Below are 26,281 nucleotides of genomic sequence, written 5' to 3'. Positions count from 1 at the left end.
AAATGTAATACTTCAGAATTTACTAGAACTAGAGGTATTAAAATAGGAGTAAATACCATACATATAAATTTACTTATTGTATTTTTTTTTCTTTTTCAGAAATAAGACCGCTAAGGGATGGTGGAGTAAGTTTGGTTTTAGCATAAATAAACCATATCTTCAAAGCAAATCAGTGTAAGGGTTAGAAAATGAGCACGAATAACATATAATTCGTTAAACTGCATTTTTTCTTTAGATACACTGAAAAATGGGTTAAACAAAAGGGGGCATATAAGTATTTATGTAACTAAAACATTCGTTCACCCGGCTTAACCCCACGCGACTTCTCTCTGTGGGTTACGTCGAAGACTGAGTGTTCGCGCCACCTCTGCCGCCATCTTGGCCGGATGTGAGACGGCGGATCACAGTGGCAGTTGATTACACCACCTCGATGAGCGCATATGGCGTCACTGTAATCGTGAAAAAAAAAATGTTTTCAGAGATTTGCTATTGACTGAAAACCGTTGTAGGGCAAATCGGCTACACCGATTAGTTTTATGATTTTATGAAAGTTTACAGATCATTTGTGCTCAATCTGTATACCGAGTTACTTTGAAAGTTTTATATTTTCTTGATATTAGACTGCAAATGGGGTAAGTTAGTTTGTAAAGTGATAAACTATATCTTCGGAAGTACGAAGAGAGAGGTTATAAACTTAGCACAAATAATTTACATAGTGAATTACGTATATATATATATATATATATATATATATATATATATATATATATATATATAAAGAAATTTTAATTCGATGGGGCTAGAAAGAGTGAAAGTTAAGTTTTACCAGAAAATCGTATCTTTGCAAATCAAGCCAAGGAGGAAAGGGGGAAATAAACTCAGCAATAATAACTTACATAATGAATTTCTAGAATATTTTTTATCGGTTTTCGACTTCAATGGGGTTAATATAGCGTAAATTTAGTTGTATTAAATAGATCACATCTTCAAAGCTAATAAAGCGGTAAGTAAGGTATTCAGTATGATTTATAATCATACAAAATCGACATTTTGCACAAACTTACACACCTTATCTGGATTATTTGGACTTCCGATTTCAAATACATAGATGACAAAGAGTCCGAAAGGCATTCATCTGTTCATACACCGTTTGGTCTCATTTTAATCGACATCAATCTGCAACCTAGAAAAAATTACCTTTAAAATGCACGTTAAATAACCCATTAAAACAAAAATAAATTGTAACACTGAACGCCTTAAGTCTCAAGGCCAAGTTTGAAGCCGCTACCCGACGGAACATTTACTTTGAGAAATATATAAACAGTAATATTGATTTTATAGTTTACATAAAAGAACGATTCGTCAAGATAAAATAACTTAGCAGTGTTCTTGTAAAACTAGCAATTTATTCGAAAATTCTGGATTTTAATTTTTTATTTTATCAACAAAGCTTAGAAATTTTCCTTACGTTCATCATTATCTTCGGGTACCCCCCAAACCAAAAGTGATTTCTAAGAGGATACCAATATGTTTTATGTGTGTTTGAAGTAACATTTTGTGTGGAATAAAAGTCCTACCTGTTTGCAATGTTTTCTTATTTATAAACCATAGAATTACTAAATAAAATAATAAATGTAATATGAATTATGTATATTTATATTATTTTTAATATATTTTTTAAAAATATATATTATTTTATTTAAACCAGTAATTTAATGCGCATCTTAGCAGCTACGTTTTGGCATACATGTGTCATTTGTAAGATAAACACGCGCGATTTTATCCCTTAACTCACTGCATTTTATTTTCTTCGCTATCATGCTTGGACATTAGATAATAAAACATTCTGATTATTTTTTTTGTGTTTTAAAATAAATGAGAATTAAAATAAATAAACAGATAAATATATAGTAACGTATGGTAATTTTAAGTCATTTTTGAGGAATATTGTGGAAATTTCCCAAAAAAATAAAAGATTGCGGGCGGTCATTAAACCCATCCATAATCCACAGCCTGATTCCTGTCCCAGATTCCCTACTACTGGTTGGTGACAACAGGACTACTGATGCTACGATGATAGCACGTGATTGGTCGTTTGTAGTTTGTATTTTGTAATTTTTTTTAGTAAATAAAGTATATAATACTGAAAGTGAATTTGCAATATAAGTATGTGTAGTACAAATTACACTCATCGCAAATGAATACTTGGAGTTTGTATGCAAATAACACGCCACGTCAGCCACACAACGGATGCAAAAGTGGATCCAATAATCGAATCAATTAACTTAATTGCTACGGTGCCGAGTTTGAGTACCTATAAGTTGTCTCTGGTGACGAAAATAATTTCGAAACCACTGATTGTTGCAGATTCCTCTCAGCCTGCTGCTTCGCATGAGCGAAGTGGAGGACCTGTCTGGTTTTAATGCATACATGGATGAAGTTATTCTGGAGAGTAAGTTGAAGAAAACTAATATTTTGACGTGATAACGTCTTATAAATCGATGAACGCCGGCTGCACGCACGAAAAAGCATGACTCATTGTCATGTTCCGCCTGAGCCTAGCGTGCAAGAACCGGCCAACCACCGTGTGAGACGATATTCTATAATATCAAACAGGTTAAGGCGGGCATTTTAAAAGCAGCCATTTAAAAATGTTGATTTATTTTTCCAATTTCATCATTTCAAATTAACAATTTATTGACATTGATTTGATTTCAGTTTATTTCTATAACTTATTGTTCGTGATTATATTTAAACAAATTATTCAAATTAAATTTGCAAAAACTGTAAATAATATTTGAAAATTAAAAAAAGGATGCAATTTTTCATCAATGTTTTCTTATGATGTTATCACGTAAAATTATCGTCCGTAAACCGACTTTACAGACAACCCTGAATATACATATGTTTAAAGTACTTCGTTTTGTGTGCTTTAATAATTTTATTTCTAAGAACTCTTCAAAAATTCACTTCTCGCGTTGAGATTTTACAATCTGTCAAATTGAACTCAATCTTATATTTTACATTTATAAACACATATAAGAACTTGCTTCAAACATGACAAATGCAACAAAACAGTTTTTGAAAGAACTTAAAAAATAGTACGTTAATGTTTTTTTCAAATATAATAAAACTAAAAAAAAATATATTAAACAAAAACTGCCTTTCTAGGTTCTTGGTTACGTCACGAATGTAGGCAAAGTAATGTTTGGTTCAATAGTGAAGACTTTGAAGCGTACAGTGACCAGTAGTCGAGAGTGTGGGACTATGAGAACTATTGAAAGAGGTGAAGATGGTCTCCTATGTGAATGCACATGGCCAATGCTACTCACACACTGCGCTGGTGTTGGTGTGTGTGTGTCATGGTCCCCACAAGGGTGGGGCTCGGTGGATCCCTGGGGCCCTGTTTATTTCTGAACTAGCGACCCGCCCCGGCTTCGCACGGGTGCAACGTTGATACTGAATATACTAATTATAAATATAAATATAGACTAAAAACAAAAGATAATCAACAAATATCAACAACGAAAGATACCTATTCTATTCAGTTATTTTTTGAACTTAAATACCTTACCTTAAACTACGATTATCGATAATTAAATAAAAAATATTTTACTTAGTACTATTCGCTCCGACTAAAAACAAAAGATAAGCAACAATTATCAACAACACGATCTATCTCGTAGGGTTCAGCCAGCGTTTGCAATGTAAGCGCAAAATAAATGTGTTTATTTACGACTTCAAACTAGAAAGCTATAAAATTATCAGTGTTTCTCTACTATATTATGCATGTATTATACATATAAACCTTCCTCTTGAATCACTCTATCTATTAAAAAAACCGCATCAAAATAAGTTGCGTAGTTTTAAAGATCTAAGCATACATAGGGACAGACAGACAGCGGGAAGCGACTTTGTTTTATACTATGTAGTGATGTTTAACTATTATAATTTTTTACAAACTATAAAAAAATATTGAATATTTTATAAGTAAAGCTTAATGTGGACTTATAAAATAGTAATCATTATTATACCCTGCATTTTCAGATTAAATAACATCCTGAAAAGAGTGTAGGTAAGAAATAACCATGCAATTATAATGTAGCACGGGGAAGGAGGGTAGGGGGCGTCACCGATTTTTAATCCAGGGCCCGCAATCGAATGTGGGGGCCATGGAAAGTCCACAAGCATGTTCTTGTCATGCACATTTCGTGACCTTCAAACTCGTCTGCAGAGACTTTTAAACCTTCCAAATCAAGAGCGGACCACATAAATTGATATCATTCCTCCGGCTGTTATTGCGTAGCATAATTTACCTTCAATAATACTATTATAAATATTTGGGTTTTCTGATCGACTCAAAACTGGAGACATAATATTAATTTCTCATAATTGCATGTTTTTTATTTTGAATAAAAATATTATGTAATTGATAAGATGTATCCTTTTATAAGCTATCTATACATTGAGTGTGTACTTTTATTAATTTGACACTTTATTTGACCAAAAATATTCAATCTATGGTTATCTGTATTAAGAAAGCTAATTTTCTGTCAAATGCTATAAATATTCAATCAAACGTATATTTTTATTTATTTACGTACCAACGTGCAAAAGCAAGATCATTATGTACACAATACACAAGCATGTAACAAAACAAATCTAAACAAACACATTTTAATTCATGTACCTACTTAATGATTAATCTGTAATGAAATGTTGTCTATTCCTAAAACATAAATAATATTCATTATTTCTTTATTCCAGATCGACTTGACAGCAGTGAGGGTAAGTATTCAAATTTCATAATTTATAAATTATTTAAAAATTCGTGTATAATCATTAAACCACTAATGATTTTGGCTTTATATAACCGACATTCTAATGCGATACATTATACATAGAAAAACTCAGATAATAGCAATGTAAAATTACATTAATTATGCAAAATCGTGTTACTTAAATGTTCAAGTTCATGTGTGTAAGAACCAACAGAGTATTAATATGCAAAATATCTGTAGTTAAACAGTATAGCTTAAGAAATAATAAAATAACTATTGTTTATTTTCTGCATGTTTATTGTAAACAGTCTCAGACGTTAAAAAAACATAAATGTAAAACAGATTTTATTTAATCGCAAGAAACACTTAGGCCTACTAACTAAACATTTTAGAGATGTAAATACTTAAAAGAGTGAATCAAATAAGGCTTAATGCCTCGTTGGCAATATGTCATTAAGGATGCCGAGATGAAAATGGAGCTCTGATGAAATGAATATAAGTAGTAAGGAAAAGGTTAGTCTGGGACAGGATTCAGGCTGTTGATTTTATATGGAGTTAATGACCTACTGCAATCTCTGGATTTTTAGGGAAAATTTCCAAAAAAAAAAAAAAAAAAAAACAAATCCTAGAAATTGAATTAAAAGTAATAAAAATGTCTATTTCGAGGTAAACATTCCCTTTTCAGGGGAAAAAATTCCCATTTTTATCAGAACAATTCTGAAGGATTCAAAAGTTCTAAAAGCTATTTAAAACATTAAAAAAAAAATTAATTCAAGCCGCTAAGCCTAGATCATGAATTTCTGGCCCCCATGTTCACTGAAATACGACACCTCAATTATAATGACACTACAATTCTATTTTAACGTAAAAAATATAAATAAAAAGTTTTATTAAAGAAATATTTTAAATTTTATAAATAGCGTTTACAACATCAAGTCCGGTAACCTCCGTTCAATTACCGCCGAAGTTAATATAATATAACATTAATACATATTCCCAAACTATTCAGAAAAAATTATAATAATACAATATAAACTGTCTAATAGCCTACATATGTTCGATTCCCAGGAAATATACTAGTAAAAATTAAAAATAACATAACAGATTTCTACAAACAATTTTACTAAAATTTCTGACTAATCCCAAGACTAATACAAATTATCAAGATATTGGCCAAGATGGCTGAAAAGATGGTGGATACTATGACTATCTTTTGATTGTTACTACTGCAGTATTGCCGGTTAAAATTAAACCAATATATTAGTAGCACAATCTACCAGTTGGAAACAAATATGATGGAATCATGCTGGCTATTATGATGTCATAATGGAGGAAATAATATATTTCTTGGTATTAGTGTAATTGTTTTGTAGAAAACTGTTATGTTTATTTCGAAAATTTCATACCCCGAGAATCTACCCGAGGACTTCGAAAATGTATGTTGTAAGTGGGGGTTTTAAAAAGTATGTTTATAATGTTTTCATGTTTTTGGGAATAAATCTATTATATTAAACTGACCTCGCGTGAATCGAAACGAGTATACAGAACTTGCTTACGCAACAACTTATTTATTTAAATAAATTATTAAGCTTTTTAATAGTATATTTTTAATAATATGTAAAAAAATTATGTAGCTAATAATGGAATCTTGGTGTCGTATCCCTTGCAGTGTCAAATGTCAAAATCTAGACTAAGCAGTGGAATTAAAAATTGTTAAGGAATCATAAATGATTTAAGGAATTTTTAAGCCATCGAAATTTATGTGGATTAAAAGGGGAAGTTTTTACCAGAAAAGTTTTTTTCCCTCGAAACAGAAATATGTAGTAAATTAGAGTAATTTTAAGTCATTTTTGAGGAATCTCGTGGAATGTTCCAAAAAAATTAAATATTGTGGGTGGTCCCTAAACCCATCCATTATCCACAGCCTGATTCCTGTCCCAGATTCCCTTATTCCCTACTACTGGTTGGTGATGAACTGATGCTAAGATGATTGCACGTGATTAGTCGTTTGTAGTTCACAGAGTAACGTTACTTGAGAATCAGCTGTAATCGCTCCTGTGGAGAAACTATACAAAAAAATTGTCTGAGATATGCTCTTCAACTTGGCATTGCCACTGCAAGAAAGCTCTGATTTAAATCAGAACAGCCGGCAAATAACTTGATCCCTAGAAAAATGGAATATTAATGGAAAAGGTGTGACCTATTGGCAAGGACTTTCTTAATTAAAGAGAACTAACTTCACTTCAGTTAAATTCAGTGATCCCGAAAAATGTGTGTTTAACTGGTAAGACATAATAGTATCGCAAAACGTTAATTAGGACTTAGAATTGGCGAAGATACCTACGTGTTTAGATCCCTGTATAAACATAATGATTATGAATTTAAATTCTTTCCCGAAATCACAGCATAAAAAAGAGAAAGTAATTATTCGTCCACAATTCCACCCGCTAGTATTTTTAATACTAATATCTACTGACATCGTTGTTGACGAGATTTATCACAATAAAAATGATTCAAAAATGAATAAAGATTAAAAAACCATTTTTGAATTGCAAGGAGATACAAAGGTGTCCAGTCATCACTGCACTGTAAAAGCAGAGAGGAACTGAGCATCCTGATGGCGGGTGGTGCCGTGCTTGCAGCGCCGGTGGTGCCGAAGAACGCCGTGTGCACGCCGGAGCTGCAGGTGGTGCCACTGGTGACAGAGAAGCAGCCAGACATGCTGTACTTCCCCTCGTGCACGCGGGTGGAGCGCTGCGAAGGGTGCTGCGCGTCGGAGCTGCTCGCTTGTCAGTCCATCCGCAACCAGACAATCAACTACACGGTAACTGTCAGTCCACCCGCATCCAGACAATCAACTACACGGTAACTGTCAGCCCACCCCCAACCAGACAATCAACTACACGCTGTCAGCACACCCGCAACCAGACCATCAACTACACAGTAACTGTCAGTCCACTAGCAACCAGACAATTAACTACTCGGTAACTGTCAGCACACCCGCAACCAGACAATCAACTACACGGTAACTGCCAGCCCACCCGCAACCAGACAATCAAATACACGGTAACTGTCAGCCCACCCACAACCAGACAATCAACTACACTGTAACTGTCAGCCCACCCGCAAATAGACAATCAACTACACGGTAACTATCAGCCCACCCGCAACCAGACAATCAACTACACGGTAACTGTCAGCCCACCCGCAACCAGACAATCAACTACACAGTAACTGTCAGCCCTGCAACCAGACAATCAACTACACACTAACTGTCAGTCAGACTGAACACAGAAAATCAACTACACAGTAAATGTCAGCCCACCCGCAACCAGACAATCAACTACACGGTAACTATCAGCCCACCCGCAACCAGACAATTAACTACACGATAACTGTCAGCCCACCCGCAACCAGACAATCAACTACATGGTAACTGTCAGTCCATCCGCAACCAGACAATCACTACACGGTAACTGTCAGCCCACCCGCAACCAGACAATCAACTACACGCTAACTGTCAGCTCACCCGCAACCAGACAATCAACTACACGCTAACTGTCAGCTCACCCGCAACCAGACAATCAACTACACGGTAACTGTCAGCCCACCCGCAACCAGACAATCAACTACACAGTAACTGTCAGCACACCCGCAACCAGACAATCAACTACACAGTAACTGTTAGCTCACCCGCAACCAGACAATCAACTACACGGTAACTGTCAGCCCACCCGCAACCAGACAATCAACTACACAGTAACTGTCAGCCCTGCAACCAGACAATCAACTACACACTAACTGTCAGTCAGACTGAACACAGAAAATCAACTACACAGTAAATGTCAGCCCACCCGCAACCAGACAATCAACTACACGGTAACTGTCAGCCCACCCGCAACCAGACAATCAACTACACAGTAACTGTCAGCTCACCCGCAACCAGACAATCAACTACACGGTAACTGTCAGCCCACCTGCAACCAGACAATCAACTACACGGTAACTGTCAGCCCACCCGCAACCAGACAATCAACTACACGCTGTCAGCACACCCGCAACCAGACAATCAACTACACAGTAACTGTCAGTCCACTAGCAACCAGACAATTAACTACTCGGTAACTGTCAGCACACCCGCAACCAGACAATCAACTACACGGTAACTGCCAGCCCACCCGCAACCAGACAATCAACTACACAGTAACTGTCGGCCCACCCGCAACCAGACAATCAACTACACGGTAACTGTCAGCACACCCGCAACCAGACAATCAAGTACAAGGTAAACCTAAACTCACACAATCAATTACACAGTTACTGTCATATAAATGAGCCAAGTTTATTAACTATACAATAACTACCAGCATACCCGCACTCAAACAAAAAACTACACTTCAACTGTCGGTCTATCTCAACCCCTACAATTAACTATACAATAACTGCCAGAATACCCGTACCCAAACATAATACTACTCTTAAACTGTCGGTCTACCTGAACCCCTACAATCAACTATACAAAAACTGCCAGCTCACTCGTACACAGATAATCTAATACATGGTAACTACCAGCCCACTGAATTCTGGAGCATCAATTACTGCCAGCCCAACCATAGCCAAACGATGAACCAAATGATAACTGTCAGCCCACTTTCTTCCAAATAAATAAACTTTACGTAAAACTGATTTCCGATCTGTACCCAAACACTACAATGTAACAGCAACCCCACCTTCATTCAGATATGCAACTATAATATTACTGGCTGACCACCTGCTTCCAAGCTTCCAACGTCAGTTACTACCAATCCACCCATATCTAGAAAACTACACCCAGACAAACATATATAAAATTACTTCTGGCCCATGCACACCTAAATACACACTAACAGCCTGACACTCGCACTAAAGCAAAATACCTGGTAACTACCAGCCCACCTGCTTCCAGACAACCAACTATAAGGTAACTGCCAGCCCACCTTCTTCCAGACAACCAACTATGAGGTAACTGCCAGCCCACCTGCTTCCAGACAACCAAGTATGAGGTAACTACCAGCCCACCTGCTTCCAGACAACCAACTAAATTTGTTAATGACGCATTAACACCGATTTCGACTAAAAATAAACATATTCCAAGTTTCCACCAATCATTTTTACCATAAATATGTTCATATATATTGAGTGGTCTCTTGGGTGTTTATACACATGTTTCGAATTTTTCTTAATGTTTTTTCTAGTGGTGGATTCCAAAAATACAAGCTAATGTCGGGTGTGTAAAAATCCACCGCTTGCAGGGTATGTATACATGAATCGCGGGGATTGTTTACATATTTTAAACTTCATTTTGAATTGTGAAAATAATGCATAAATACTATAGTAATGATTTACTGGGAATAATCTGTACAATAAAAGCGCATAAAACTTAAAATACAATTATATGACTTAAAAAATGTTTGTTAAAATATTTTGATATTGCCTTTACACAGCAGCGTGAATATGTCCTTACAACAAGTCAGTACCATCGTCACTATTACCACTGATGCATACAAAAAATTGAGCCTCTACTGGGATACAATCTGCATGGGCCTAATTTGTCACACTTATTGCAATGCACCCACTCTTCTTCCTCGTCTAACTCACTGTGAGCTCTAAAACAATATATTCATAAGCATTCTTCAGTTTCTTTATCTGGTTCTGAATATCTGTATTTTCTTCAATAAGCCTAATTTTCTCGCCTATCAATATTTGAAAAGTTTATCCGTAGTGATTTCTGAATCTTTCGAACAGCTAAGTTTTGCATTTTTTTTATCCTCTTCATGTTTATGACTTTACATCATTTATGATTATTCTTGCTTTTTCTCTGTGAGCTTTCTTGACCGGCATATCAGTCAATATTGTTACGATTTATTAAAATAAAAATAATAAATCGTCGTGGGAAACTAATGGGTTCGTAGATGGATAGCCCAATTAAAGATTTTACTAAACAGTTTTATTGATTGCCACTATTTACATCACTAAAAAATAATCTTCTAAAAATGCCTAATAATCGATTACACTTGAAAATGTTTACTCCTCAGTCACTCGGTTCTTACACACCGCATACCTCGCTGGGCCGCACCTCTGGCGCAACTCTCGCCGCAGCACCCCTCGTGGTCCTCCGTCGCTGCACTCCGCCGCCGCCGTCGCACTTCCCCTTCGCCGAGGTTCCACTCGACGCTTCGCCCAGGACCCACTCGACGCTTCGCCCAGGAACTCCGCCACACCCGCGACACTATCGCGCCGACTCTCTCGCCCCTGAACTCTCACACTCAGACACTTGCACTGGAACTCCTCCGCTCCCGCGGCACTATCGCCCGGATCAACTTCCAACTCAACTCTCCACTGAACTCTCCGTCCTGGAACCTTCGTCCAGGGACTTCGCCAATCCGCCGCACCCGCGGCACTATCGCCCGGAAACTCCGCAGCGGGAAAACTCATTACTGCTCGGAGGCCGGCGTCCTGGGCTTATATAGGCCCAGGCGCCACTTCTAGAAGTGACGAGCACGGCTGGGGCCTGTCACGTCATCCCACGCCAACCCGACGGCAGAATTCTCGTGACACGCATCAGCGATAACGTTTCCAAGGCAGAGCACCGCGTGGGGAGACGTGGGATGGACGGGGGGGGGGGGGGGGGAAGCGACGACCCTTGTAATCTACCAGACGCGCGCGGCACGACTCACGTTGTGGCGGCCCCGTGATGTCATTGACTGTGCGGGGCCGCCAGCCAGCTCTGCACCTGCGCACCGCGGCCCTGCTCACATTCGTAACAATATGGATAACTTCCTTTTCTTTCTACCATTTATGTTTTTCTTATCATTTTTCGAAAGGCATTATCTTTACAGGTGTTGGTAAATGTAACTTGTGTTGGTAAATGAACCTACTTGCAGAGGAATATATAGACGAAGTGCCTGAAATAGTGACGATGAAGATGCACTGCAATACTGCGAGACTAAGCCATAGCGTTGTTGGGGATCAGACGATCTCTCACGCTCACGTCAACCTGCACCACTCTGCTTGTTCACACGGGCCTTCCTATACAGAACAATCGCGTATACGAGTTATTAAAAATTATATTAAATTCTTTTTTAATTTGACATTGACCAGGGGTGAAAACATAGTCGTCAACAAAGCATAAATATATCTCTATTTGGATTTATTTATTTTCACAGCATTTGATGAACGAACAAACTTATCCAACACGAACATAATATCTCTTCAATCTCTTCGGTAGTCATGTTTCATTTTTTAGCCTACTCATATTATTCACATCCTGGATACGTATATAAAATCTTAAAATGTGAAAAATATAAATATATAATAAATACTATGTCAACGTAATAAAAATTCCCATGCACACTTATATTTCTAATTACATCAGAGCAACAACAAAAATATATCTAGAAATAAATAAATAAAACAATAATCAACATTATTTTTGGCGTGCATGTGAACAATGTAAGTGTATGTTTGACATGTGACATGGTTTCCTCCTTGCCGCAGGTGTTCATGACGCAATACACTGGCGGTAACACGGTGTCGCTGAAGAAGCGCATCACAGTCTCAGTGGAGAAGCACCTGGAATGTCAGTGCGGCTGTGCTGTCAAGGAGCAGGTGAGAACACACCTCAGTCACGTGAACAATATCGCCCCTGGTTTCTTTCGTAGATGTTAACTAAATATTGACGTGATAACGTCTTAAAAATCGATGAACGCCGGCTGCACGCACGAAAAAGCATGCTCCATTGCCACGTTCCGCCTGAACCGAGGGTGCAAGAACCGGCCAACCACCGTGCGAGAAAATCTTCTATTATATCAAACATGCTAAGGCGGGCTTTTCAAAAGCAGCAATTAAAAAAAAATTGATTCATTTGTCCAATTTCATCATTTTAAATTAACAATTTATTTAAATTGATTTAATTTCAGTTTATTTCTATAACTAATTGTTCGAGATTGTATTAAAACAAATTATTTAAATTAAATTTGCAAAAACTGTAAATAATATTAGAAAATTTAAAAAAAGTATGCAATTTTAATCAATGTTTTCTTATGACATTATCACATAAAATTATCGTCGGTAAACCGACTTTACAGAAAAACCCCCCTCCCCCTTTTTAATGTAGTGCATGTGTGTTATGTTTACCTGTACCTACCTACAAGTGTTATTCTGTATGTATACATGTATGTAAGTCTGTAAAGAGATTGACTTTTATTAAGGGGTGAATAGTTATAAATAGAATGGAAGGTAAGTAATTTCAAAACAAATATATTTTGTAAACGAACATATCCCTTGAACAAATAACTGCAAACTTACAGGCCCGTAATGTAAAAGGAATATGTTTATCCTTACAGTGCGTCGCTGTGAGGTTCAAACGTTCTGTGGCAAACAGGCTAAAACAGGATTAAAAGTTTATAGTTAAGACTGCAAAAGAATATGCAATCTAGTGCTCTTACAAATTCCAAGGAAGGTAAAAGGAATATGGTAAATAATTGTTTGACAGCGAATTTTAACCATAAAGAACATCTACTTAGCCAGGAGTATTCAGCTGTACGAAAGGACAGCAGCCTCTGCAAGTGGTGTGTGGTAGCAATAAGCGTGTTGGGGTGTGCTCGCAGGACTGCCACAGCCTGCAGGTGTACGTGAAAGACAGCAGCCTCTGCAAGGGGTGTGGGGTAGCAATGAGCGTGTTGGGTGTGCTCGCAGGACTGCCACAGCCTGCAGGTGTACGTGAAAGACAGCAGCCTCTGCAAGTGGTGTGGGGTAGCAATGAGTGTGTTGGGTGTGCTCGCAGGACTGCCACAGCCTGCAGGTGTACGTGAAAGACAGCTGCCTCTGCAAGTAGTGTGTGGTAGCAATGAGCGTGTTGGGGTGTGCTCGTAGGACTGCCACAGCCTGCAGGTTTACGTGAAAGACAGCTGTCTCTGCAAATGGTGTGGGGTAGCAATGAGCGTGTTGGGTGTGCTCGCAGGACTGCCACAGCCTGCAGGTTTACGTGAAAGACAGCTGTCTCTGCAGTGGTGTGGGGTAGCAATGAGCGTGTTGGGTGTGTTCGCAGGATTGCCACAGCCTGCAGGTGTACGTGAAAGACAGCTGTCTCTGCAAGTGGTGTGGGGTAGCAATGAGCGTGTTGGGGTGTGTCGTAGGACTGCCACAGCCTGCAGGTGTACGTGAAAGACAGCTGTCTCTGCAAGTGGTGTGGGGTAGCAATGAGCGTGTTGGGTGTGCTCGCAGGACTGCCACAGCCTGCAGGTTTACGTGAAAGACAGCTGTCTCTGCAAGTGGTGTGGGGTAGCAATGAGTGTGTTAGGTGTGCTCGCAGGACTGCCACAGCCTGCAGGTGTACGTGAAAGACAGCTGTCTCTGCAAGTGGTGTGTGGTAGCAATGAGCGTGTTGGGTGTGCTCGCAGGACTGCCACAGTCTGCAGGTTTACGTGAAAGACAGCTGTCTCTGCAAGTGGTGAGGGGTAGCAATGAGCGTGTTGGGTGTGCTCGCAGGAATGCCACAGCCTGCAGGTGTACGTGAAAGACAGCAGCCTCTGCAAGTGGTGTGGGGTAGCAATAAGTGTGTTGGGTGTGCTCGCAGGACTGCCACAGCCTGCAGGTGTACGTGAAAGACAGCTGTCTCTGCAAGTGGTGTGGGGTAGCAATGAGCGTGTTGGGTGTGCTCGCAGGACTGCCACAGCCTGCAGGTTTACATGAAAGACAGCTGTCTCTGCAAGTGGTGTGGGGTAGCAATGAGCGTGTTGGGTGTGCTCGCAGGACTGCCACAGCCTGCAGGTGTACGTGAAAGACAGCTGCCTCTGCAAGTGGTGTGTGGTAGCAATGAGCGTGTTGGGTGTGCTCGCAGGACTGCCACAGCCTGCAGGTTTACGTGAAAGACAGCTGTCTCTGCAAGTGGTGAGGGGTAGCAATGAGCGTGTTGGGTGTGCTCGCAGGACTGCCACAGCCTGCAGGTGTACGTGAAAGACAGCTGCCTCTGCAAGTGGTGTGTGGTAGCAATGAACGTGTTGGGGTGTGCTCGCAGGATTGCCACAGCCTGCAGGTGTACGTGAAAGACAGCTGCCTCTGCAAGTGGTGTGTGGTAGCAAAAAGCGTGTTGGGGTGTGCTCGCAAGACTGCCACAGCCTGCATGTGTACGTGAAAGACAGCTGTCTCTGCAAGTGGTATGTGGTAGCAATGAGCGTGTTGGGGTGTGCTCGCAGGACTGCCACAGCTTGCAGGTGTACGTGAAAGACAGCTGTCTCTGCAAGTGGTGTGAGGTAGCAATGAGCGTGTTAGGGTGTGCTCGCAGGAAAGCCACAGCCTGCAGGTTTACGACAAGGACAGCAGCCTCTGCAAGTGGTTTGTGGTAGCAGTGCGCGTGTAAAGGGGGTGTGATTGCAGGACTGCCACAGCCTGCAGGTGTACGTGAAAGATAGCTGCCTCTGCAAGTGGTGTGTGGTAGCAATGAACGTGTTGGGGTGTGCTCGCAGGACTGCCACAGCCTGCTGGTGTACGTGAAAGACAGCTGTCTCTGCAAGTGGTGTGTGGTAGCAATGAGCCTGTTGGGGTGTGCTCGCAGGAAAGCCACAGCCTGCAGGTTTACGACAAGGACAGCAGCCTCTGCAAGTGGTTTGTGGTAGCAGTGCGCGTGTAAAGGGGGTGTGATTGCAGGACTGCCACAGCCTGCAGGTGTACGTGAAAGATAGCTGCCTCTGCAAGTGGTGTGTGGTAGCAATGAGCGTGTTGGGGTGTGCTCGCAGGACTGCCACAGCCTGCTGGTGTACGTGAAAGACAGCTGTCTCTGCAAGTGGTGTGTGGTAGCAATGAGCCTGTTGGGGTGTGCTCGCAGGACTGCCACAGCCTGCAGATGTAAGTGAAAGACAGCTGTCTCTGCAAGTGGTGTGTGGTAACAATGAGCGTGTTGGGATGTGCTCGCAGGACTGCCACAGCCTGCAGGTGTACGTGAAAGACAGCTGTCTCTGCAAGTGGTGTGGGGTAGCAATAAGCATGTTAGGGTGTGCTTGCAGGACTGCCACAGCCTTCAGGTGTACGTGAAAGATAGCTGCCTCTGCAAGTGGGGTGTGTTTTAGCAATGAGCGTGTTGGGGTGTGCTCGCAGGACTGCCACAGCCTGCAGGTGTACGTGAAAGACAGCTGTCTCTGCAAGTGGTGTGGGGTAGCAATAAGCATGTTAGGGTGTGCTTGCAGGACTGCCACAGCCTGCAGGTGTACGTGAAAGATAGCTGCCTCTGCAAGTGGTGTGTGGTAGCAATGAGCGTGTTGGGGTGTGCTCGCAGGACTGCCACAGCCTGCAGGTGTACGTGAAAGACAGCTGTCTCTGCAAGTGGTGTGTGGTAGCAATGAGCGTGTTGGGGTGTGCTCGCAGGACTGCCACAGCCTGCAGATGTAAGTGAAAGACAGCTGTCTCTGCAAGTGGTGTGAGGTAGCAATGAGCATGTTGTGATGTGTTCCAGGACTGTCACAGCCTGCATGTTTACGACAAGGACAGCTGCCTCTGCATGTGGTGTGTGGTAGCAATGTACGTGTTGGGGTATGCTTGCAGGACTGCAACAGCCTGCAGGTGTACGTGAAAGACAGCAGCCTCTGCAAGTGGTGTGTGGTAGCAATGAGCGTGTTGGGGTGTGCTCGCAGGACTGCCACAGCCTGCAGGTGTACGTGAAAGACAGCTGTCTCTGCAAGTGGTGTGGGGTAGCAATAAGCATGTTAGGGTGTGCTCGCAGGACTGCCACAGCCTGCAGGTGTACGTGAAAGACAGCAGCCTCTGCAAGTGGTGTGTGGTAGCAATGAGCGTGTTGGGGAATGCTTGCAGGACTGCCACAGCCTGCAGGTGCACGTGAAAGACAGCTGCCTCTGCAAGTGGTGTGTGGTAGCAATGAGCGTGTTGGGGTGTGCTTGCATGACTGCCAAGCCTGCAGGTGTATGTGAAAGACAGCTGTCTCTGCAAGTGGTGTGGGGTAGCAATGAGCGTGTTAGGGTGTGCTCGCAGGACTGCCACAGCCTGCAGGTGTACACGAAAGACAGCTGTCTCTGCAAGTGGTGTGTGGTAGCAATGAGCATGTTAAGGGGGTGTGATTGCAGGACTGCCACAGCCTGCAGGTGTACGTGAAAGATAGCTGCCTCTTCAAGTGGCATGTGGTAGCAATGAGAGTGTTGGGGTGTTCTCGCAGGACTGCCACAGCCTGAAGGTGTACGTTAAAGACAGTTGCCTCTGCAAGTGGTGTGAGTTAGCAATGAGCATGTTGGGGTGTGCTTGCAGGACTGCCACAGCCTGCAGGTGTACGTGAAAGACAGCTGTCTCTGCAAGTGGTGTGTGGTAGCAATAAGTGTGTTGGGGTGTGCTCGCAGACTGCCACAGCCTGCAGGTGTACGAGAAAGATAGCTGCCTCTGCAAGTGGTGTGTGGTAGCAATGAGCGTGTTGGGGTGTGCTCGCAGGACTGCCACAGCCTGCAGGTGTACGTGAAAGGCAGCTGTCTCTGCAAGTGGTGTGAGGTAGCAATGAGCATGTTGTGATGTGTTGCAGGACTGTCACAGCCTGCAGGTTTACGACAAGGACAGCTGCCTCTGCAAGTGGTGTATGGTAGCAATGAGCATGTTGGGGTGTGCTTGCAGGACTGCCACAGCCTACAGGTGTACGTGAAAGACAGCTGTCTCTGCAAATGGTGTGTGGTAGCAATGAGCGTGTTGGGGTGTGCTCGCAGGACTGCCACAGCCTGCAGGTGTACGTGAAAGACAGTCGTCTCTGCAAGTTTTGTGAGGTAGCAATGAGCGGGTTTCGGGGTGTGCTTGCAGGACTGCCACAGCCTGCAGGTGTACGTGAAAGACTGCTGCCTCTGCAAGTGGTGTGTGGTAGCAATGAGCGTGTTGGGGTGTGCTCGCAGGATTGCCACAGCCTGCATGTGTACATGAAAGACAGCTGCCTCTGTAAGTGGTGTGTGGTAGCAATGAGCGTGTTGGGGTGTGCTTGCAGGACTGTCACAGCCTGCAGGTTTACGACAAGGACAGCTGCCTCTGCAAGTGCGTGAACACAGCTGACGAGGAACGCTGCAGGACTGAAAATGACACTAAGTTGTGGGACACTCAGAAGTGCATGTGCTCCTGCCGCCGCCTGCTCAGCTGCAGCTCGGGCTACCACTACGACCTCAACTCGTGCAGGTAGGCCTTGCAGCACGAGCCCATACGAGCATCACATCTTTGCACTGCTAACACTGCACGGCAAGCGATCAGCGGGTTGGTGGACGAGAGTATGTGTTGTAACATTGACACATAGTTTTTAGATAGTTTTAAAATTTTAAAAGCCACTTCTCTTTTTATTAGCCTACGGATGTTTCATGTCAGTCTGCAATTTAAACAATGACGAAGCGGCCGTTTCAACAAACAATCGTTGCTTAACAATTTTTGAACGGAAACAATCTAATTTCGACTGAAGGACCACGAAATCACTTGCGATGTCATCTCACCGGAGAATAAATTGGTCACCCCTAGTGTTATCATTACCATAATGATTTGATACCATGTAATTCCGTCTCTTGTTTTTATAACAGCTTGTATTCGGTCAGTGAGCGAGTCCACAGCTTGTGCAGGGATGTTGTATCCAGGTTAAGCCACTCGTTGGGGGATTTGATCGCGCAATTTCACCAAATTTCGGGTATGCTGATATCGGCATTTTATTTGCTGGTTCGAAAAGTCCCACAAAATTTCAATGGGGTTAAAATCAGGTGATATTCCAGGGTGGGGGAGTGTTCACAAAACCAGTACATATGCATCCATCCATTGAACTTTGCTGCTGTCATCTTTAAAATACGGGGTTATCAATAGCATACTCATCATGCATGCTGGTTCATGTTAGTGGTCACTGCAATGAGCTGTCCAAATCTGTGATACTAAAAACACCCCAAAACATCCCAGACCCATCTCCAGCTTGAACCTGACTTCGCACACATCCAGGATGTGTTTCACTTGGCCTTCGGTGCACTCGATGATATTTATTATTAGAATACTGACCCCATTACATTCCGCTAGTCAGCCACTACCCACGTTTGATGATTTATAGTCCACCTCTTCTCTAATCATATCGGGCCGGCCCTCATTTTAGTAACTTGTTAATACCTTTTATTGTGAAACCAAAACAAAGGAAAACATTTTTAATTTTATTCTTTTTAAATAAAACAGGAAACCTATAGAGCAATCTACTTATGAAGTAATTAATTTATTTATAGTTAACCTATATCTACTTGAACGATCCTCTAGCTCCCATGTTGCTTGTGTGCAGGGAGTATCAAATTGTCTTGTTCACCACCTCGTGCTACCTCTGGTAATACTTGTATTTTTCTTTCAGCTGCTTAGCTGTTTCCTAGGCTTTTTATTAGATTAAAATAATATAATTTTATGGCACGAGGGGCGTAACAAATGGTAGCAGAACGTGGTTACAATCCACAGGCCTCTGGGTTATGGGTCCAGCACGCTTCCAGAGGTCCGTGGTGACCAACTCCAAATGTTCATTTCATGGCTGGACCTTCATTCACTGACTGCAGCAATTACGGTCGGGTTTGGAGGAGATTTTGATTCACAATTCGTGAAACGCGTCTCTGGTCCCTCTCAGTCAGGATCTTCATCCAACCACAATTTTAACGTCGTGTTTCTCCACTGCTTGTTCGGGTGGTTCAACTGACCATGCTGCCTCAGGTAGCACCTGGTAGCACGCAACCACCCAAGTTTCTTCATCGACGCCTCGTGACCAAGCGACGCGGCCACGCCGAACCCAGCGCCTCGCAGCAGTCTGGGAACAAAACAGGAAGCCTAAGATGTCCATCATGTTCTGTCCCTTCCCGATTACACCCGAACAATTCACCTTCGGCCAACCTCGGGTTTATTTATATATATATATTTATATTTCTAAGTTTATTTTAATGTAGCTATACTAACCTAACTAACCATCCATAGTGTTTTAAAGTGTTTTAATGTAGCTAACCTAACCGACCACTTTTAATATTTGGTTTCATTTTTCCTGTGCAAAAATAAAACAAATCTCGAAGTTGGCCGAAGGTGAATTGTTCGGGTGTAATCGGGAATGGCAGAACTTGATGTGCTTCTTAGGTCTCCCGAACAAAACAACCAGGGCGCGTCATAGATACGGTACACACGACCAAACTAGCGCTAAAAAACTGGTACCGATACACAATTCCAGTAGGCATATCCAATAACTAACTGTCATAAAGATTACAAATGACAAAAATATATATATATATTTATTAGAAATGAATATTTAATTATTTGAGGCGGGACTACAGGCCTCACAATTAAAAAGACTTTTATGTTGCACTTCTTGATTTGTATGGTAATATTCTTAACTTGTGTGATTTGCTCGCTGGATGTGAGGGGACGCCTTCATTTCACAGACGAGAGAGCCACACCCGAAGTTCCCCGAAGGTTGCTTAGCAAATAACTTTTTAATATGTAGCTATCCAGGGATAGGAAACCGTTTACATGATTTCACAGTATCTTTAATGTAGCTATCCTAACCAAATCAACCGTCCACAATGTTTTAAAGTCATTATAATGTAGCTAACCTAACCTAATTGACCATTAGTTATCACGAGTTGTCCAAAATAAAATAAAAAAACGAGGATGCACGATCGGGGGTTTGGCTCTCTCGTCTGTGGAAAGAAGGCTTCCCGGCTGTGAGGGTTGCGAGGGTTGTGAGAGCGACCGCGAGGGGCGCTTGTGTCGCAGCTGCAGCGAAGACGTGGCGAGCCGTCTAGGGGCGGTGTCGGCGCCGGGACGCGCACCCCCACGGTCGGAACCCAGACCTCCGCCGCCAGTGCTGCCCCTGCGCTCCTCGTCCCGCCGCAGACAGCGCCAGCCGCTGCGACCTCTGTAGCTTCACCACGTCTCCTTACTTGTCTCCAAGTTATCACAGAGTGGGATTCGTTATATTTTTAATTGTTTCTCTTTATTTTATAGTCAAAAACATATGTAATTATTAAGCATGCTTTTTTTTTAATTTAACTTTAAAATGTTATAGTTCTTAACCCTCTGTATTCAAAGTCATGTCAATTTATTTGAAAGGAAAAAAAATGGCATGTGGCTGTGTCATGGACACGGTCGTGTGTTGTACGTGAACACGTGTACATAACAGGTAATATTTTCTATAATACAACATATATATTTACTGTAATGATTTAAACACTAATGTTTTGTATATGCAATAGATACATTCTGACGAGAGCTGACGATCAAACGAACGTCGTAACTTCTCCAGTTATGCTAAATGTAAATCTCGAAACGCAGCAAAATGAGCTTAAAATGGCAGCGCTTCCTCCTACACCGCGCGCGATGCGTCACAGTCCTCAATTAGCGTAACGATTTATTTGATCCTTTAGCAATCCAGTGGTGTAATTAAATTTGGGATGGAGATGATAGATATGTAGCTGCAACACCAAACTGTAATCCCCGATTTTGTTATCATTCGTTTTTTTGAATTGCCTCCCACCATGGAAGCAATTTTAAAGACGTATTCATGTCAAAATTCGTTTACTAACTAAATTTCAGCCTTCCCCTGTAGGATAATTAAATGTATTGAAACAGATGTAGACTTCATAGTATCCAATTCAGGTTATTTAGCCCACACATAGAACCACGCAAACGTGTTGAGACTGTGAACGTTTGTAACATTTGTAATTTTTTGCAGAAACGTTAAACAGTTTTATTTAAAGAACGAGTCAAAGACTTGTTGAAATTGAAAACGAATTAATCGAGCTTAAGATTAGCAATTTACTATGAAAAAATACAAAATATCCCTATACAATACTACTATTATTGTGAGATTACATGGGTGATATTACATAAATATTTTACTAACTAAGCATTGATTGCACTTTAGTGATGATAACTTGGGTATATTATCTTCGTTTTGTGCTATTTTTATTTACGCACTCATTTAATACAATATTTTATTTTAAGTGTGCTTAACTTTTATAAATTATATATTTATAATATAGTATAAGTAAGTTATTTAAGCGTTTAACAGGCAATTATTGATAACATTTAATTATTTTAATAGTTAATTTGTATCAATAATGTATTTTATTGTAGTAAAAGAACTTTGCACACATTGAGTCTATATTGTTTGCTTTATGTTTTCTGTCATTTTCTTTTGAGGATTATAAACGAAATTTAAATAATATCATATAAAAGGTAAAATTTATTTATTTCGAAAATTTTGTATTGCATACTACAATAAAATAAAAATATTCTGAGTGGAGAAAATACGAAATGATTTGTCACATAAATTTAATAGTGTATCCGGGTGTTTATTAAACTTGTGCAACTCCCACGGGCAAGAGAGAAATACAAAAGCTTTTGACGAACAGGAAACACGTGGCAAGTTGCAATAACCAGCCCGTGGTCTTGTCGAGGTAGCACATGAGCACACGTTGGCGTTTCTGGACCTACCTGGTCTTTCCACCGTGCGCTCGGCTTTAGGACATGAGGGGCGTATCGTACTACTCATGGTTCAAGACGTTATTGGCTCCAACAGCTCCAGCGACGTTTGTTTGCAAATTACAAGGCTACTTGCTTACGAACCTACAATTTTACGAACATATAATTCTACTAGGATACAAGGCTACGAGGCTCCGAAGCTACAAGGCTACAAGGCTACGAGGCTACGAGGCTACGAGACTACGAGGCTATATGTTGCGAAAGTCACTCGGACTCCGTCAAGATTTGCAAATTTACAAAATGTCAAACCAAAATAAAAAAAATAAACTAACATCTTGAGATTACAAAAGAATGGAAATGAAGGGGGGGGGGGGGGGGTGGTTAGCACCATAGCTGGTACAGGGACGTGTAACCTCTTTAGTACAGGTGGTGTGGGGTGTGTTGACTGAGAAAAAAAATGTATTATTCATCCCACATCGTTTCAGGTTTATTTCATGTAAACTATGGCTGACACATAAATTAAAAAAAAAAACATGTCAAACTACCCTTTGCACAATAAATAAACAAATACTCCATGGAAATAAATAAACAATAATTTATCTCTATTCTTAGTATGAGTATTAACTTTCAGAATGAAAGCCTCTGTCTTTGTTTCCGAAAGCTGAAGCGACATTTGACTTCAAAAAACTAAAAGGCTTCATTTGGAGGCATTGTAGCATAGCGTAAATTGGCGATCGTAACCCACCAAGTTGAATGTTCGTGTAAACGTGCATCCTGTTAAATGCATGTAGTCATGTCTGTAGTATCGTATCTTTGTATTGAAAATGTATTTGCTCGTTACCGAGGTTAGATGTTACACATATTCTAGTTAATTTTATGCGGTAAATGTTCATATAAAAATAATTCGATACAAAAATATTATTTTCTAAATTCTTTAATATGTCTTGTGTAAAAAACTAATTAAAAATAAACTTAGACTGAACATTAACCAAAATACATAAAGTTATGTTGAGAATCAATAATATAAGTGTAATACTTAGACTTATGATAATATAATAATAGTTTAGTAATAATTGCAATTAATCGTTCTGTATCATGCACGTCAAAAAAGACCCAACAAACAAGTAACATATGTAGCTTTCTTCTACGTCAGTGTTTCACGTCATGGAGTTCCCTTGGTATATATGTAGTTTAGCGGTATTTGCGAAAAAAAATGTTAAAAATCCGAAAATACTTTTATTGTATGCTCTTTATCTTCCTCTTTTCATTAAACCCAACGGTGATAAGAAATTCCAAATACTTTAGGAGATATCGCCGTTCTTATTTTGCCATACAAGACCTGTGCAATCATTCGACCGTCGCGATTTTTTTATTATGTCGTGTGTTCGTGAATGCCTAATTAATTAAAATGGTCGATTAGGTCAGGTCAGTTTCATTATAAATACTTTCAAACTAAGCGGACATTAAAAATAATGTGAATTAATTTTAATGGTTGTTTAGTTTTAAAAAATTTATAATGTAACTGACTTGACCAAACAAACCGGGACAAAGTATGAACAGTAGGAACTCACATAATTTTTTTTACTTATTACTTGCGCAACAATATCCAAATAACAAATACAACATTAAAATTTGAAACGTTATTAACTCACCTAAGTTGGAGGCGGGTACAATCCTTTGCCATTAGTAGAAAATGATGTAGTCGTTCACGTACGTCGCGAAAAAAAAAATTCATACTCGTAAACAAGAAACAATTGTGAAAGCCGCATGAATGCACAGGTATTGTGATGAAAATTAAAAAATTCGATATCTCCTAAAGTATTTGGAATTTCTTATCTCCACCTTAATGAAAAGAGCAAGTTAAAGAGCATTGAATAAAGGTATTTTCGGATTTTTAACATTTTTTTCCGCAAATACCGCTAAAATACATATTTACCGTTCTCTTCTCTGTGAAACAGAAATAAAGAATCTAAAACGTAAACATGGCTGTCAAATCTGAGTAAAGGCGCTCTTACGCATAGAATCGTGGGAAGCAACAGCTGACGCTGTACACTCAAGACCGGGAAATGAACACGCTAGCATGGGAATGACCGGTAGTACCTAAGGTTGATTTGCATGTGTGTGATGCCTTTATAATTTTACGGTGACTGTACTCGTATATCTGACTTCTCCAGGAGTTTCACAGTTCAAACAGTGGCTACATGACTGGGATGCACATGGATAGGTGGTGGTACAAGGCCCACTCGCCTACATTAAATGTTAAGAATCGTCAGACGCCGTTGTGGAAAACGCTGTTTATAGTAATAAGCAGTGGTAAATTTCAGTTAATATTTTATAAGCGTATTTATTATATATATGTGTGTGTTTTTGATGCGAGTGTGAGTTTATTTCTTAAATCAGTACAATGAAGAACATCACTTCAAAGTTGTATTTATGAGCTTTAATTTCGGTATGAAAAATTATTGTCCCTTATTTATGTCCTTCAAATAAATATTTTCATTAAATTACCAACAACCCATGTTGCGCGACATAGATTTCCTGAGAGTTCATAAATGTTTATGTAGGCCTGTGCCCCATGCAATTATGGACCTACGACTAAGAATAGTTTTACCTAAAGTTGTCTACAAAACTTTTATATAATTTTTGTTATAAAACATTTTTTTTTTATTTTCAACATTTTATTCGAAGTTACTAAGTCACGGTGCAGTGTTATGATTGACCGAATAATAAAAAAAAACTTTCAATGATGTTGGCGTTGTATGATAAAATTTATTTAAGTTATAAACTGAAATTTATAATATTTTTAAGAGAAAATTTTATAGTATAGTTTAATAATGCGAGCTCGAAGGTTGGTAATATTTAACCGCCGGCAGTTAAGGACTAAATTTTTATAATAATGGATAATGTGTAACCCTTGCTCATCACTTTCAGCCAAAGGTCACAATATCCGCCCCCAACTGGGTACTAACGTGTATAAATTTTTTTTATCTGAATGCAGAAAAATTGCTCTGCCCAAAATACTAACAGTTCCAGAGCCAAAACCACGTCAAGAACCCACAAATCAAAAATGGGGGCAGACTTAAAGAAAATATTACAAAATGTTAATATCAACATTAATTCAAAAGCTTTAAAAAATTCTGTACAGCAAAAATTGCAGCAGACAATAAGAGATAGGGTCAGTTTGGTATAGCTAAGAAAAACTAGGTACAAGCGAAATAAAGATTAGGATCTAAAATTTATTTTCCTAAAAAATATATATATATCTTTGCCAAACATACGACGTGTTCTGATAAAAACATTACATTACATAAAGCACGTCGCATAAATAAGCTGATCCAATTATAATAACGTATTAGGCAATACATAAATTCCTGATATAGTAGGCAAGATTATATTTAGTCCAACTTCCTTGGCACACTCCATATAAATCAGGGGCGGATCAAGCGTTTCATGTCAGGGGGGGGCGAATGTAGGTTTCAAAATTAATTAAAATGGGAGATTCCGGGGGTCCACCCCACGGAAAGATGATAGATTTTCGCATGCAAAATGGCGTTTTTTATAGCAATTTTGTGCTTAAAATGTCGAATACACTTTTGGTATAGTCGGTAAAATTTTTCATAGAAAATGAGTTTTGGTAAATTATAAAGTTATCAGAAAATAATAAATAAAATACAATAACTAAAGAATGGGCATAACATTTGTAGTAATAACTAAAATTAAAATGTCTTATACATATAATGATTGTGCATAAATAGAAGTTGCAAAACAACAGTTTTTCTCCATCATAGAATGAATTTCATCCTGCGGGTTCTCTTGCTTGCAAAGCGATCAATGACTTTTTCTTTATCAATCTCGCAGCCATAATGGATATGCAATAATGCAAGTCCGGTCAGTCTGTCTTATTTGTGGTAGATCTCAACCACGTCTTAAGCCTTCTCAATGTCGAAAATGTTCTCTCTGCCGAAGCGACACTTATGGGTAAGGTGACTAAGATTTTCAGGAGAATGTAGATGCCTGGATACAGC

The 26,281-nt window shown here is 40.1% G+C and overlaps 1 protein-coding gene across 1 annotated transcript in view; it reads left to right on the top strand.

Moving 5' to 3' along the window:
• LOC134539539 (balbiani ring protein 3-like) overlaps nt 1-21,931 on the top strand; it is a 28,372-nt gene extending 6,441 nt beyond the window's left edge. The window contains exons 2-7 of the mRNA XM_063381645.1: nt 2,368-2,452; nt 4,768-4,788; nt 7,424-7,605; nt 12,318-12,428; nt 17,785-17,969; nt 20,547-21,931. Of these exons, the coding sequence (XP_063237715.1) occupies nt 2,368-2,452; nt 4,768-4,788; nt 7,424-7,605; nt 12,318-12,428; nt 17,785-17,969; nt 20,547-20,694 (732 nt within the window). The 3' untranslated portion in view covers nt 20,695-21,931. The remainder of the gene's footprint in view (nt 1-2,367; nt 2,453-4,767; nt 4,789-7,423; nt 7,606-12,317; nt 12,429-17,784; nt 17,970-20,546) is intronic.
• The last annotated feature ends 4,350 nt before the right edge of the window (nt 21,932-26,281 follow it).

The sequence above is a fragment of the Bacillus rossius genome, chromosome 15 (assembly GCF_032445375.1).
Source record: "Bacillus rossius redtenbacheri isolate Brsri chromosome 15, Brsri_v3, whole genome shotgun sequence".
NCBI lineage: Eukaryota > Metazoa > Arthropoda > Insecta > Phasmatodea > Bacillidae > Bacillus > Bacillus rossius.
Note: the sequence above shows the minus strand (reverse complement) of the source record. Positions and strands in the feature narration are given on the sequence as shown.